This window comes from Molothrus ater, chromosome 5, assembly GCF_012460135.2.
Source record: "Molothrus ater isolate BHLD 08-10-18 breed brown headed cowbird chromosome 5, BPBGC_Mater_1.1, whole genome shotgun sequence".
In the NCBI taxonomy this organism is placed as follows: domain Eukaryota; kingdom Metazoa; phylum Chordata; class Aves; order Passeriformes; family Icteridae; genus Molothrus; species Molothrus ater.
Genome location: NC_050482.2, coordinates 61,730,973 through 61,748,137, shown reverse-complemented (window position 1 = coordinate 61,748,137; position 17,165 = coordinate 61,730,973). Strand labels below are relative to the sequence as shown.

The window sequence follows — 17,165 nt, the reverse complement described above, 5'->3', positions numbered from 1 at the left end:
CAACTGCAAGATACACAACCCAAGGAAATCAGGCTTCATTAATTCCCTACCTACCAAAATAGCTCTCCATGGAAGAGAGTCAAGATTAACAGCAGCTTTCTCCCACAGAGCTTTTTGCATGTAATTTTCTTAAAGCATGTCACTTACAAAGTGTGAAGGTGCTGCATGTGCTCAGAACTGAGTCAAGACCAAAATTCACTTAATTCTGAAATGCTTGGCCACCACGTGGCATGTTCATGTCACTCAGCTCCTCTAATTGTTATGTACCAGTGATAAAAACAAGAGTAAGAATCAGAAGCCTTACCTTTTTACACATAGAGTAAATGATTTCTAAATGCTTTGGGTTAGACAGTAAAGTATCGGTGTCAATGGTCACATAATTATGCAAGAGAGGCATCATATCTGCAGAACAGGGAGAGCAAAAGAGAAAAAAACTTGCAAAAAGTGCTAACCAGAGAGGTAGTCCTAAAAAGGGGAATTCATTAGCTGATGTTCTTGAATAGGGCTGGAAATTCAAACTCTGTGAAAGTCTTTTCTGGAAGAATTCTTCATAAAATGCACTATGTAGGGTGCATTCTTGGAACTAGAGTAGGATCACATCTTAATGAATCAATTTGTAGTTTCACATTAACTTTGAATATTCAACTTTCTTTGAGTTCAGGACCCCTACAACAACTGATCACACTGACAGATTTGCTTCTCCTACTTAAATATCTCCTGTTCCACTCCCACACTAAACAGACGGGCAGGGCATGACTCAAATACATGATCATTTTAAACCATGACACTAAATGGAAGAGACCCTGATCTGCTAGAGATGAATTCTCAAACAGTAAAAATATCATTAGAACAGAAGTGAATTTACCTGCAAAGTATTCAAAGCAGTCCTGCTGGAAAACCTCGTACAGAACACCTAAAAGCTGCCACATCTGAGGTGAAATCATCTGGCATGTTAAGCTGAAGGCCAAGGACAGAATTTCTTCATAAAACTCTGCAAAAGACAATTTGTAACAGGGTGCTTTACAAAAAAAAATTAACTTGCAAATACCTTGAAATCTGAAACTGAGTCTTGAGTCATGTAACAACTAGAGGACAGCAATTAGAAACTAAATCATACATAGAAAAAGAAAACAAATTGTAAAAGACTCCTTCAGACAGGTCTTGTGTTAGCTATAGTTACAATGATATGCATAGTTTTCCACTATAAATACACACCAAAAAAATATATCAGCAGCACATTAAAGACAATGCTTCTAATTGATTTACTGAAAAATATATTTTTTCCTCAGTCTTGGTTTTTCTGAAAGGTCTTATCATAAAAGTGTAACTTTTAGTGCAGCATACTGATGAAGCAGTAATTTAATTGCAGACCATGTCCATAAGAGACTAATGCAATTTAGACATTGTCCTTTAACACAATTAGCCAGAATTATAATCAGAACAGCATCTTCAGCTTTTGACCTCCAAAACACAATAGCCAATCTGACTAAGGTACAAGAGAAGATCAGGAAAAACAAATTACAACGGTAAAGTAGTGTCTTATTCTCTAAAGATACACACACAAAAAGATGAAATTCTGTTCCGGAAGATAACAATAATTAATTTACATGATTTTACATATCTCAATACCATACCTATAACGTGTTTCTGCAAAACAAGGCCAATGATCTGTAAACAAATGCTCTCGAGCTGTTGAGTGATCTGAAATAAAAACATAAAGCAGTTTTATTTAAAAAATTAGAAATACAGCAATCAAATAAATGTATTTGACTAATTCAGTTTGAGAAGTGCTTCAGATCAAAAAGGCTTTTATCATTTTTTAAATGCTGCATTAACAATCATAATATTATGAAATAAGGTCTCCCTGATGCAGAAAGAACCTCTCTACCCTGAATATGTGATTTGTGGGCATATTGCACCACAGCTTGGGAGACTAATTCCTGGAATTCTATCCAAGATATTGCTGGGTCAACTAAAGATATGGGTCATCACTGTAAAAAATTAGGGTTCTTCAAAATATTTCTTTTTAAATTCTACTTTAATGCTCTGTAATAAAACTAGTCACTATGAAGAAAATTAACTTTATCCCAACCAAAACCAGCACATTCCAATGAAGTGTTTACCAAGTAAGGGCTAAGAATTTTACCCTTGGGACATAAATTCCCTTGAAGTTGAAAGCTAAACAATTAATGAATCACAAAAGTAAACTGGGCTTTAGATTCAAATCTGTCAGAGAATGGCTTGGTCATCATCCTGCTGCAGTAAATGCACATTCATGGCAAATAATGCAACAGACACAGAAGTGCTTCTTGTCATGCATGAAAGCAGGAAAGTACCAAGGAAAATCTCACCTCCTTGTGATCTTCCACAACTGTCAGGATTGTGTCAATTGTGTGCAAGATGCCCATGGCCATAACCGTTTTGTCCTCTACTTCCTCATATTCCTCGCTCTGAAGTACTTTACCAAATATTTCAGCCTGTGAACAAAACCAACCAACTTGACATTCAAGAGCAAACCCATGTTCCTAATTTGTCATTCAAAACCAAGGCAGTTAATGCAGCAGCAGCAATGCCTTATCTCTAAGAGCTGTCAGCACTGAAAAATATGCTTGCTGCTTTTGAAAGGGGAACGTAGCAAATTAAAATCTCCTCTTTTTTTTCAGAAGTCCACGTTAAGTCATTTGAAATGCTAAATAGTTAGACCACAGCTCATTAAAACCAGTGACACAAATCAGTGTCTTTGAAAAATCTATAGGTTTTAAAAATGCTTCATACAGAAAAAAACCACAAATACTGCAAATACTACCAGTGGACTCTTACAAAGATTACTTTGAACAGTGTGTACTTCAAGCAGAGTTCTTTAAATGTTCACCAAAGTAGGCACATGCTTCTGACTGGAGTGGTCATTTACTACTGCTCTCACCAGGTGCTGGGTCATGTCCACAGCGATAGTGGCGACTTCCTGGCTGTACTCATAGATCATCTTCTGGATTACATTCGTGAGATCATCGTTCTCTGTCTCCCTCACAATGTGCAGGAGCTCATGCATCACTGGCCTTACATAAGGCTTCACATATTCCTTGGCTAAAAGATGAATAGAAAGCAGGTGAAATCAGCTATCCATAAACACAAATATACTGCATCCATAAACTGCCACGGTAGCTGACTATTCTTGAACAAAGTAAGTTTTTAAAATTTGAATTCACTAAAGAAATAAAAAAGCCAAAAAACATACCAAGGCAATTTTACAGTCCATAACTAGTAGACAGAGTAAATAAATTGTGTAATATTGAAATGCCACCTACAGCTAAAATCCACTTTTGAGGGAACACTTGCTCTCATACATAAAGCAGTGCTCATTTTTAAACATACACACTGCTTAAGTTCACTAAAAAAAACCCCCAAAGATGAGTGATATTTACTTTATAAAAACATGCTGATTCTAACTTCTTTTGCATCATAAAAACTTCAAGTCAGAATTTTGGGATGAAATAAGCAAGTGAATCTGCCTAAACATGATAAAATATTCTGAAATCTATGTCTTCAAATGACAGAAATGTTTAGATAAATCTGCACCAACCTCCTTGTCTTGACAAAAAAATCAATAGATCAGTGTATACAGCTGATGAATCACTGTCACATACCTTGCTCTTGGTTGCATATTAAGGTCTGAAGGGCTATGGCTGCTTCTACTTTGACAGGCATCTCCTTATCATCAATCAGGCTCTTCTTTGTCAGCTCTACTGCATTCCTCAAGTTCATCTCATTGTGAAATTTCAAAGCACTGAATGAATGAAGTACCCAACAGGACTGCAAGGCAAAAACAGAAGCAATTTAGGGACTATGGCAATTTTAAGCATTTTTAACTGAGTCAAAACCAATGCTAACTATCTCTGTGCTTGCATGCATTGTTTTTTTCCTCCCATTTATGAATACACTTATGGTGTATTCTTTCATTAAATGTAGCACAGGTTTTGCACTCAAGCAGTTCTTTATTATCCTTTCCCAAATTTTAATAAATTCAGTGTGCACATAATTTGCATTCATTGCTTTGGTCCTTCTGGGGGAAACAAAATCATAACAAAACAATGAAAACTGTTTGTCCGTGACTGATATCGGCACTTGGGGATTTTCTTCAAGCAACAATCAAATTGATGTTACCTATTTGTGGAAATCCTGCCTGCTCTTCACAGCCATCTCTGCTAATGAAAAATGGCCACAATTGCTGCTCAAATTCTCAAGTTTGATTGAAGAGGTGAACATTAATATAACACAGACCCTACATCAATTCCTTTAACTGAAAAATCATTTTTAAAACAAAATTATGAAAAAAAGCCAGCAAGAGAATGTAATTTCAAATTTTACTATGTATTTACCTAATTTCTTTCAGTAACATTCAGGATGAAATCAAACTGCAAAGGAAGGAACCGTGGCAAACACTGGAATTGATGTAACAGGTGAACTTACTCGAGCTCTGAGGTATCCCAGGTTAGACATGAACAAGGGAAACACGTGATTCTGCAACATCAGCTCCATTTGATCCTTGAAGACACTCTTCTGTTGGAGTAAGGAAAAATTAATTTTGGAGACCATTCATTTCACATACTTCTTTCTAGCCCATAATGCATTTTTAAATATCAACCATGGGAAACACAGTAATTTGTCTATATAATAAAGGTATCCTCCCACAAAGAGAAGTGGATCCCTTACCTTGAATAGAACCAACTCAAAAGCACAGCAAGTTCAAAACCAGGTAAGTGAAAGAACTGTACATGTAATATTTTACTTGGCATTATTTATTACAACATGTAAACTGGAATTCTCATGTTATTTAAGGCAATTAATACCAGCTGATTTTTCTTAAAAACTAACAAGGATCAATAACCTAGTAATTCCATTCTTCCTACAAAGGAGAAAATATAAACCTGAAGATAAATATAGGGTTAGTATGGAACAGATCTGAGTTTCAAATGAACTACTGTTACTCTAAGTATCAAAACTTACTATCTTGGACACTACAGCAACAAATCTCATCTTTTTTCGTGTTTATTAATGGATGAAGATAATTCCTTTGTGACAGAAATTTCCTTAGCTGGAGAAGGATACTGGATGAGAGTTATACTTCATTATTCCAAACTTAGCAAATCCCAAGATTCTCACAGGAAGCTAGAACAAGCATGGAGATTTTAGACTTTCCTTATAGTCCAGAATAATAGAAAAGATACATGCTAGGGATGTTGTTACCATCCAAAGGAATGATTCAGTGGCAAAGACAGAGAAGGGTGAAATGGGACACTCAATACAACATGTATCTTGATTTCACCAATGCACACAGCATTTTTTCCACACTCATTCCCCAGCCTTCACAGAGCTGGATGAAGGACTGAGCAGAGAGAAAAACAGAGAGAAAAGAAAATACTGTTCTTTTGTGCATACTGGCCAGAAGTTTGTAGGCTTTGAACTGGAGCTGCTGTGGGGAGCCAGGTGGCTCAGGCAGGCCCATTGTGTTTATGAGCTCCTTAGACTCAGGATCTCAGCTCAAGAGCCAGAAAGCACTTACAAATCCAGGATTTGAGACGGAAGCAGCAGATGGAATGTTTCAATATGTCAAATGCCAAACACGAGAAATTCAAATTTTAAAGGGGTCTGTGGTGTTCAGGGTTATTACTCTTTTATAAAGTACAATATAACCTCATGTTTCAGGATTGAAAATTTCAAATAGGAGCAGAATACTGGAATAAATCCCATTTTTTCCCCACAGGACAGAGATAATATGTTAATATGAAAGTCTCCTCACAACACAAACAATGTTGTCCTCATTCACTGTTATACTCCTGCATGAGGAAGGGCATTTACAATCCAAAATAATCTACGATAATTCTGCAAAAGTTACTGATGCTTCAGGATTTAAGATCAGAAAATAGATTGGTAAAAAAACAGATGGTCAAGTGTTGGTGAGACGTTGCTCGTAATATGAAGACAAATCCTGCACAGCGAGAAAATTCAGATAAAATATAATAAATCAATTTTTAAAAGAAGCCTCCAGCACAAGATCACCATTCTCATGCTAAAAGTGATAATGCTTTGTCAATTACTTCTGACATGGAGCAAAGGCATATTTTGAACTCCACCATCTACAAAAGCACCAGGCAAACTGTAATCAATTTCAATTAGAGAGTAACAGTGTGTATTAAATTTGCATTCAGATTCCAGAAATACACCCAAAATTCTGAAGATGCTGTCTATAAAAAATGGAGGAAGGCTCCTTGTTCTTTTCAGCTTTTTTCAAAACTCCCAACTGGCAGATGAAATAAGACTTAAAGCCACTTATTGAAGAGTGAAAAAGTTGGAAAGCTAGACAGAACACCCCTGTAACATGTTAAGTAAACCTTTTCCTGGAACCAGAAGAAGCCCATAACAGTGCAGGCTGTTGGGGAATTTCATAAAGAATCATAGGCCATGTTGCTGATGGAATGCATGTTTGCTTTCTTAACACTTCCATTTTCCTAGTAAAGCAGGAGGGGACCAAGGGACTGTTGTGTAACAAACGAACAGAGCTTTGGAAAAACGTGAGAAGGAAAAATCTGTGTATAAAATTGTGATATAAAACCCAGGAAAAAATGTTAATATTTTTAAATAAATAGACTCTCATATTCTGATTGCAATCAGAGTGCAATCTCTCTACAGATTTTTATAAATATGGCTAAGGGCTAGTCATACTTTATAAAGTAAGAGTATTTTAATTTAAATCACAGCTGATAGCAAGAATTGCAAGCTTTTTTCATTTCTTTACCCACTTACCTTCAGTAAAATATCTGCTAGGGATCCTATAACATGCAAAGCTCCATCTTTTTTCCTTGGATCAATGTTTGGCTCTGTCAGAATCTGGTAGCAATATGCCATCATTTTTGGTAATACCTGTGCAGGACAGAAAACACACAATCCCCTTTAGTCAAGTTATTTTAATAGCATTGTTTAAAAAATTCCTATGACATTTTCAAGAAGAAATTTTGTCTTGGCCAGAGCAATGTGAGATACTAAATGCAGCATCTTTCAATAGCTAAAGTGTAAAACTTTGGAATTCTCAACTTTTCAGCCAAACTGATCAAAATTAGATTAATCTCCATGAAATTTCTCATTACTAACAGCAAGTAAGGTATTTTTGTCACTGTCTTGAAGCAAATAAAAAAAGTGATGAAAAGGCAAAAGGCTCAAACAGAACCTCGCCCACTTTTTCTCTTCTTTTCTGGCTTGTCTCACACATAAATATAAATATATATGTGTGTGTGCATATATCTATGAAAATACATATATTTTCAAGGAGAGCTTGGACTAAAATCTCATAAACTTAATTTGACCTACTGATTTTGGCAGTAGTTTCTAAAGTTGACTAGACTTAGAAAAGTTTCTTGGCAAAACCAATGGCTGAATGTGATTTCCACACTCATTATGTCCTTTTCCAACATGCCACTGGGATGGTCTAAATATAAATTATGAAAATGAGAAGGAAGATCAGTGGACAAGAACTGTTTTGACAATAAAAAAATAGAAAGGTCATATTCCACCTATTCCACCTAAGGTAAAGACTGTGTTCTCCTCTGAAAATCCATCTGGAAATGGAGCTCCATGATTACTGGATGTTAAAATGGAACCTAAGAAAAGCATTTGCCATTTTAGCCAACTGTGTTTCCAGGGGGCTTGCCTGAGTATTTTTGTACAGGTCACTGGAAATACAGAAAGATCTACAGAAAAGCTATGTCCTCATTTAAAGAGTAACTATATGGAATGGGTTTTGTCCTTGCTAACTTCATTGCTGCTAAGAAGGATTTTAAATAGCATCAGTGGAAATTAATAAGGATCAGATCCACTTTCCCTCCTGCTACAGTTTGTGATGCTGAGAACGGCTGTGACAGAGGCTGTTTGTAAACCTGGGAAAATCTATTCCAATATATCAATTCCAACCCATTTTGTATCTGGCAGATGCAAGAAGAATCTACTTAGTATTTATACACACCATATTTTAACTCTCCCCAGACTGATAGCATTCAGCCAGGAAACACTGAACTATGTAGCAGCAAGTATATTTTTCAAGATTAGCTTCCTGTAGCATCTTCAAATATATGGGGAATTAACTTTATTAAGGAAAACTCAAATAATTTAAAGCCACTGGCATCATACCTCTTTTCTCTTCTTTGCAGCAGTGTAAAGGAGATTCTGTGCTGCTGTTGTTGTGGATGCATAGTCCTCAAATACATCTAAAAAATGGGGAGAAAAGAGCATTAAAAAAATTTCTTGTCTGAATAATAATTTTTTTCTAAACCATCTTGGTTTTGGGGTATCACAAAATCTGGATGAATATATAACCTCAAAATTATTGCCATGATTGTCTTCACCTCCTGGTTAAAGAGTCAGACCCAAGCTTATGTCACACACCTTACTTCTTGCCTTCCAAATCCACTGCCCCTCTTCATTCCCTTAATTAAGAATATTCTCTTTATTCATTAGCACTTTTGAGACCATATACAAGGGACCAAAAATCCTGTCTCTTTTTTTAATTAAAACCCCTATAGGAAGAAAAACAATACACTCCAGTACCATCTGTATACCACATGTACACATTTTTTACTTGATTTTATTAAAACATCATGGGAAACTTTTTGTACATAAAATCTACTTAGATCTGGAGTAGCTTTAAGTCTGTTGAAAGGTCAAGTCTTTTAGTTTCATTCACTGCAACTAAACCTCTGCTGTTCATATTGAAAATGTAATTTATATCTTGAAAAAAAAAACATGCAAACATGTTCTAATCCAAACATCCCCACACAAATTAAACCAAACTAAAAGACCTTAAAATGCTATCTCAAAATCTGACTCAAATTACACACCAACTCTTCCCAAAAACTTTTAGATAAAACATCATTAGGAAATACTACCAGACCACTGGAATCCTTGTTCCAAATGAAAAAGTGCCTCAAAAAAATTCCATTTAATGTACTTTGATATGTGAGTGTAATGTACTTTGAGTGGTTTTTTACCTTCCATGATACAATCTGAATCTGTTTTTAACTGCCTCAGCTACACATAAAAATAAGATTCACTACTGTCACAGAAAGAACTGAATTCACACACCAAATATCAAGGATGTATGTATACCCTAGTGATCAACACTATACTGTAATTAATTTGTTGCATAACAACTCTCCAAGCTTTTAAATAATTCTATGAATATTTAAATTCCATTTTCATATACACTAATCCCAAATCAACTAATTAAAATTTCCCAAATGCTGCATATATATCTCTGTGGTGCCTGGCTTGCAGGAGTTTTCCAGCTAAAATTGCTGTACTTTTAAAGTACCTTTCTCTTTTTCAATTACATGAATCTTTTAATAAATGCAATTATTCATAATATGGCCCTATGTGTTATTCCCAAGATTTTGCACTGTTCTTTTGAAGGAATATATATATCTAATTATCTTACAATTGAGTAGTAATAAGTGGCAGAAGAACGCTAAAGGCGCAGACAATTTTCAGCAGGGAAAGAGTAAGTCAGGCCTCTTCTGGTCAAAGTGAGAGCTGCAGGAACCTGCAGACAGCTGGCACATCTGCAAGCCAGGATTCTGAAACAGGCACTAACAAGGGAGCAAGCCAGTCTGTCTGGGCTGTTCTGAGCACAAGTGAAGTAGAAAAAAACTCTGAGAGAATCATTTAAATCAAAGCTACCAGCCCCATAGCCCAAACTCACCTGATCTGCCACATAGTTTTATCTACAGATTGGTGAGATTTAAGAAAAAAGTTTTGTTCTTCCCATTGTTCAGGTGAAGAGAGACATTACAATGGCCATGCTGATCACTGGAACTACAGGGTACAGTTACGATGAAAGCAAAAAATAAAGCCAAATTACCAAATTTCATGCGGATATATTCATATGGATCCTCTTGCCAGAGCTCCTCATCCTCATCTTTGTAGCACATTAGAGAGAATATCACCTCTTCTGTTATAGTCTAATTTTAAAAAAGCCAAATACATGTAAGTACACATAAAATCCAATTCCAGTACAGCTGCCCTCCACCACGCACTAATTTATTAGATTATTTTTCTGGAGAGTTACATTCCTTCAAGCAGCATTCTTTTATTTTATCTACCAGAAACAAATTCACATTACTATAGGTACTTTCCTTTTGAAACAGGCCCAGACAGCAGCAGTAGTTATACAATCTATCTTTATAATATTACATTACCATGCACAAAATACACTTCAGGACCTGCTCTGTACAGAGCAGAATATTACATTCTGCAGAAGGATCTCACCAATGCAATTCTTAACATGAGAACAGATTTCAGAGTCATTCCCCATAAAAGTCATGGAATTAACTAACTACAAAGAGGATCTTATGATATGAAAAAATAAAAGAGCAGGAAGATTACTTTTCGCTTGTTCTTTAGTTCACTTATAAAACATGTCTTTAAAAGAGGGTTTAGCTCCTCTTAGATGAATGTTCTCTTTGTGCACTATCTTTGCACTACAATCAGAAATCTATGACAATTCTGAACACCAGTAACTAATAAAAGCCAGAACAGCCAGAACACTATGACTTTCTAGCAGACTGTAAAAACTCAAATAAAGAACTTATGGAATGGAATCTTTCCTTGAGTTAACATTATCTGCAATAAAGGGTAGTCATATATTGCAAAACACAACCACATTTGTGTAGAAATGTTATTTTATTTTCCAGATCAATTGCTGAATGATTAGTGAAATCTTTAAAAACACAAAACTTGGGGGGCTGGGGGTGTTTTTTAACCTCTCTGATGACATGCATTGTTTATGACTGGGTTTTAAGCACTGACCTGTATGTGTGGCTTCATTTGCTTCCATGTGATAGAGTGAATCACCCCTTGGTTCAGATAGTTCAATGTTTGCTGAAGAACACGTGGTGCAACATAGTCTTTTTGCCTGTACTGGTCTAAGATTCTTAAGAGAACCTAAAGAAGTGACAAATTGGTATTTTTAAATGAAGACTGAAAATTCTGCCTCATGCATAAACATGCAGTGCACTTCCTCAGTGAATATACATGAACAGATAAAGTAGTTTTACAGCAGATGTTCTAGCACTAGAAATCATTATAATGCCTTTGATCCAAAAATCATAAATAATTTAAAGATCAAGGTTCTAATCCTGCAAACATTTATGCAGATGCCCACCTTTACTACTAGCCCTACCATGTGATCACTTGTGATTATAAACCAAAGCTATACTTCAACAGTGAGAGGCTCACAGTTTAAAGAGGCCTCAGCAAAACTGGGAATAGGTAGGGAAAAGGCACAGTGAGATTTTCAAACTGGTGGCTTCTATACCTGCTAAGTGGTGTCTGCATTCATAGTTAATGATAGGTCCCTAAAGAAGATTAATTACTTTGGAAAAACAGTGGAGAGAATAGAAATACTAAACCAGCAAAGAAAAATAGGTTCACCTAAGCCTCTGAATCAGAAGAGCTGCAAACCCCTTAACTTCAATTACTTATTGTAGCTATCAGATAGTATCACCTGACATGCTATTACCAACTCTATCACACAAAGCTTCCTTGGTAAAAAAATTTCCTCTACTAAGAAAAAAACACAGTACAAAGCTACTAATCTGCACCAATGGCAGGTGAATTATTAGTAAGTGTAAAGAAGTGGCATATACATGAACAACAATAAAAGTCAAGGGCAATGCATAACAAAATTTTGAGTCATATGCTTTCAGCAGAACAATTCTGCTTTGTAATTCTTCAGAGCATTATAATAAATTTTATTTTGAATATAGCTCCTTCATTAGGAATACTAAGTTTGATGTTAAGTCTTTTATATGAAATGCTCCAAGGACAAGAACTGTCTGTCTATATCTTATACAGACTCCAGCACAATGTCAGCACTTATCAACTGATGAATAAGTAACAAAGGCTTAGTCATGTAATATTCACAACAGAATTCTTACCAACTCTGCAAGGAATAATGATAAATCACTATTTAAGAGCCAGAAATTGAAGAAATGTGCAGATCATCCAGTATATCTATCTTGAAAGCTAAACTGTTCCCTCTGTAACATAGTCTAATACCTTAACAGACAAACTTTAAGTATTTCAAATTATAACTGCCCATGGGAGCCCATTTTTCTGCTCAGAAGTTACACACTGCAAGGCATCTAGAAAGATATTTGGTTATTTCCCTTTTCATTTAATTTACAGTCTTACCACAACCATTCCCCTCCTTAGTTCTTCCTGATGGTTAAACTATTCTGTTGTCAGACTGGATGAAGAAGAGTAATTTTCTTTAGCAACTTTATCAGAACTGAACTGTCTCCCCACACCATGTTAAACACAAATAATTAGCATTCCTAACAAAAAATAATTTCCTTGCAAATGGTGAATTTAGGTTATATTTTCACATAATATGCTTTCCAGGAATAAAATAATGTTCATTGCTGTTCTCCAGACATCTTCTAATCTGCTTTTATCTTCCTGAAATAAAACAGTATCATTGGATAAGTGTGACAGGCCTGAAAATACACCCTTCTGTGAAATGAGGCCTCTGCACCAAAAGTGTTCCTCTCAGTTGTACCTAGAGTGCTTATACACGACAATAATACCATTTTATCAGCACTCACCTTTTCTGAGAGTTTTCCTGCAGTGTTTTTTGAGTTGCTGAAAAATTGTGTTATTACACCTCAGCTGTATGGCACTGAGTTCTAAAGAACTTCTCAGTCACTACAAGGAAAATCTGCCAGACTCTCATCATTTTTGTTCAATAAATGAACCTCAACACAAGCACTGTTAAAAAGTAATACATTTCTTCAGTCAAAATAATGCAATTCATAAAAAATGAACTATGCTTACCTGTTGTATGCCCACAGCATAGGTTTTTAAAAAGAAGTCTGAGAATTCAAAGTATTCTTTAGTTACATTTCCAGGACTTCCATATCTTTAAAAGGAAAAGGACACAGATATTTACACTGTGAGAAGTCTATGGTGTCAGGAAGATACAGTACTTCCTAAACCATACAGGACCCTGAGTGGTCTTGCATCAACAAAGGAAAAATTTACCACAGATTCCTTCTAAGTCATCCTTTCCCATGTAACACCTCACTTCCCTATTCTTAAATTATCCCAAGATAAGGTATTATACTGAAGTAAACATGGCTTTTTGTCACAACCTCTGTAACTTCCATGTTTATGAATTTCTTTTCAAATCTTTCCCTGCCTTTATGCTTGAGAATATAAACACTTGTAGCTGAGTGTATTAAAATAAATATGTAATTGGATAGATTTACTTTTCCTGTGGGACAAGTTTCTTGCCATCTTAAGGGAGTCCAATAATTTCACTAAGAGCTGAGACCAGCAGTTGTGCCAGTGCAAGGCAGAGGACAGCAGCAGGAAAACCTCTTGAGTGACCAGGAGCTGTTAAATTTCTCAAACTGTCTTCTCTACTTCCATGCCAAGTAATGGTACAGACCTGTAACCCAAACTTAGTTTTTAATCAGTTACCTTTCAAAGAGACGAGCTACAATATGCAATGCCCACTTCTTGCATTTCCACCACACCAGCTCTGGTCTATCATCTTCATCAATTTGCAAAGTCTCCTACAAACAAATACATTTATTTTAAATTAGTTATGTCACTTGTTGAGAAGTAATTATGTTTTAAATATTCCTTGCTAATAAACTAATATAAACACACAGCATGGACTAAAGCTTTGGTTCTGTTAACAGTTATATGAGACTCAGGAATTTTCAGTTATCTTAATTAGGCAGTATAATGTCTATGTGCAATACCTGCACAATGCCTGTACTTTAATTTTAAAATTATGCATATTTAAAAAATGCAGATTCTCAGATACACTTGAATACCACATCACTCTGGCTCAAAAATCCAAGGATAAGAATCTTAAGAAAAGCCCACTTAGAAAATCTTTCCACTGACTGTTCCTCAAATGCCAACACACAAGTTTCAGAGGTCTTCACAAAGCTAGAACTCACCAGTGGTACATTTCTATCAATGATGGTCCGGAAGATCTCCATCCACTGAGTCATAGTCTGGTTATTCACCAACTGGAGGGGCAATGCATACTGCAATAAGGGAAAAAACAAGGTATGAAATACCATTTTTCTCTGTAAAAGGCAGATCTTTCTGCAGCAGTTACATTCTAAGGAAGATGAGGTTTTAAGTAAAATTAAAACCAATTAGGTTACATATCAACACTACTCTAATTGTATCTCTCTGGTACAATTTGAAAAGGAATTTCTGAGCAGACATAATTTGAGGAAACTTCCTTGGTCTAAGAACTTGCCAAGTGTGTTTGTTTTCTTCTTCACAACAGCCCAGGTACTTTTTAGGATTACAGCAGTATCAGTATTGCAGGGCTTTGGCAGACTAATAGCATTTTAGCAAGCAAAATGTACTCACTACTAACAGAACCAGAGGACACAGCCTTAAGCTGTGCCAAGGAGAATATAGGCTGGATATTAGGGAAAAGTTTTCTATGGAAAGAGTGATAAAGTACTGGAATGGTCTGCCCAGGGAGGTGGTGGAGTCACCATTCCTGGATGTGTTTAAAAAAAGATTGGACATGGCACTCAGTGCCATGGTTTAGTTGAGGTGTTAAAGCATGGACTGGACTTGATGATCTTCAAAGTCTCTTCCAACCTGCTCATTCTGTGATTCACTACTACTACCAAGCTACTATCCCATAAACCTCACTTCTCTACAAAATCCAAAGAAAAGTAACAATATTCAGCCAAGGTATTGAAAAGAAAAATAGGATCTTGGTATTTTTTAAATTCTCCATCCATTTAGAAATAAACTATTTTAGCTTTTCAACACACCCTAAGAATTTTCAGGCTGTTCCTTATGAAGGACCTGGTTTGGTTTCTGATTGTAAATACTCCTTCACAAAACTCATCTCAGTAAAAGCCAAATTCATCTCTCTGAAGTGCTTGTGCCTTAATACACAGTATCTGCCAGATTTTCAGCAGGTAATGAGAAATGCCTCCTACTGAAGTGCAACATTTGACAATTACACTACAATATTCATTACTGACACTTTCAGAGACCAGCCATATGGTCTAGATACCTAGTTTGTATCAGGCTATGTGCAACTTTATAAAAATAGGAACACTTCTCTAGTGAGCTTACAGATACAATGTGCAGAAGCACCCTCCATTCATTAAAAATTTAATCTGGGCAATGATGTGACCAGCTTCAAGGTAGAAAAATCTATAAATATCCTATTTTTATAACAGCTATTTATTGTACATGACTTTTCCCATCCAAAAGGGTATTCTTATTCAATCACACCTCTGAAAGTAGTGAAGGAGGTCACTGTGCCTAGCAAAGTAAAAGTTTCTTTTTCCTCTACACAGATGCCAACCTGAACAAGAGCATAGAAGATTTTTAAGATTTGTTTCTGAAGCAGTACAGAGTAATGGGAGTTATCAGGCAGAAGCTGGATCATCTGCTGCTGAATCCGAGGCAAAAATATTTGCATGGCTGCTATGAGGGGATCTCGTTCCTCTGCCTTTTTGTACCTGCAATGGAAACAAAAATGTTGGTCCAGGATCTACACACTGGCGATTCTAATGCCTATTCCCCACCAACAACTTCATTTTGGTGCCCTAAAAAAACCAAAAAAAGAATATCCAGCACTCACTCAATCACTCTCCCCTCCTCTAACCCCCATCTGAACCCTTTGTGCAAATTCACTAAAAATACCTATAAATAAAAAAATGGAAAGCAATAAACATTGCCTTACACAAAGGCAGTTACTGAGAGGAAGAATTACTGTTCTTTACTACTGAATTGTCACCTCACAGGGGCAGGGACTTGATTTTCTCTGCTGTTCACCCAATGCTAAACCCAAGCTGGGTGCTGAACGAATGGGAGTGAACAGCCATTGAAAGGGAAAGACAATTCCTTGCTTTGGAAAACATTCTCTTTCTCCATTTACATTCCTTTTGTGTGGTTTATACATATGTTTCTAATAATAGGCAATTTTAAAAAAATACGAGTGATAAGCCCCACTACACTGCTCCTAATTTATGCTGTGTGGATTTAGACTTCTTGCCAGGAAGATGCTACAGGTAACAATATGCAATAGCAGTATGTGACAATGACAGCACTGTATTCATGACATAAAAGCAGAAAATAATTTGCATTCATACATTTAGAATTTGGGGTATCTTCAAACAAAGAAAGTTATAATCCTAAGGATTTTTTTTACAGCCAAAGCGAAAGTATAAAGTCTGAAGAAAAAAGTTGCAGTAAATTCATACAGACTATTGCTGGCAGCTCTGCTTTCAATTCACTAATGATACAAAGATGATGAATATTTTTCATTTATTTGCAGGAAAGGACGCATATGATAATTATTAATTCCCATTTTCTGTCTGAAATCCCTTGTAGAACTGCCAGTGCTCTTAAGAATGTCATTTTCAGTAATCAAGTTCGACTGAAAGTACCAATTCCTCATTTACTGATGGACATCAACTTACTCATAAGTCTTCACCAGCTGATAGAGGCACAGGAGGCTCCCAAGCCAGCTGCCACTGTTTGGAGACTGCAGGTAGTATCCTATCTTGTCTACCACAGCTGTCCAATGGCCAGGGAAGTCATGTTTAATGATAGCACGGAGGCACATTGTCAGCTGGGCTCTAGTGCAGGGAGGGAAAAATATGTAAGTGAATAAGGTCATGGCATTGTGTTTAAATTAAAGGATAAATCCCAAATCTTGGTTTCTTGGCTACAATACCTGTATTACATCATAAGCACCAAACATATTTTGAGAACACTGAAAGAGTTCTGGGAAGTAGCGGAGGAAAAGCAAGAAAAAAATTTGACTGGATTTAACTTAAAAGAATAAACTAATTTCAGAACATTTTAACTAGTTTTCTCCCTCCCTCTTCACATGTATCAAGCAGTATTTTAAAATAATTACTTGCTCATGGAACCAGCTAGCTTTGTTCTTTGACAAAGAATGTTTATACTTGCTTATCAAGCTGAAAGCAACCACAAAAACACAAATTCATATGTTTTCATAATAGAATAATGGCCTGTGTTATGATCCAAGCCACTGCCTCCTCAAGAAATTACCATTTTCCTGGGACCTTCTAGAACAGCACTTTTTCAAC

General features: G+C 36.1%; 1 protein-coding gene across 2 annotated transcripts in view; it reads right to left on the bottom strand.

The window, feature by feature from the left end:
- IPO8 (importin 8) overlaps window positions 1-17,165 on the bottom strand; it is a 51,303-nt gene that overhangs the window by 22,388 nt on the left and 11,750 nt on the right. For both annotated transcript variants that reach the window (XM_036400418.2, XM_036400417.2), the window contains exons 4-19: window positions 16,530-16,688; window positions 15,410-15,566; window positions 14,019-14,108; window positions 13,528-13,622; window positions 12,880-12,964; window positions 10,852-10,986; window positions 9,905-10,004; window positions 8,179-8,255; window positions 6,802-6,918; window positions 4,468-4,557; window positions 3,645-3,810; window positions 2,924-3,084; window positions 2,352-2,477; window positions 1,635-1,701; window positions 866-991; window positions 305-402 (exon numbers count right to left, since the gene is read on the bottom strand). In XM_036400418.2, coding sequence (XP_036256311.1) covers window positions 305-402; window positions 866-991; window positions 1,635-1,701; window positions 2,352-2,477; window positions 2,924-3,084; window positions 3,645-3,810; window positions 4,468-4,557; window positions 6,802-6,918; window positions 8,179-8,255; window positions 9,905-10,004; window positions 10,852-10,986; window positions 12,880-12,964; window positions 13,528-13,622; window positions 14,019-14,108; window positions 15,410-15,566; window positions 16,530-16,688 — 1,849 coding nt within the window. The remainder of the gene's footprint in view (window positions 1-304; window positions 403-865; window positions 992-1,634; window positions 1,702-2,351; window positions 2,478-2,923; window positions 3,085-3,644; window positions 3,811-4,467; window positions 4,558-6,801; window positions 6,919-8,178; window positions 8,256-9,904; window positions 10,005-10,851; window positions 10,987-12,879; window positions 12,965-13,527; window positions 13,623-14,018; window positions 14,109-15,409; window positions 15,567-16,529; window positions 16,689-17,165) is intronic.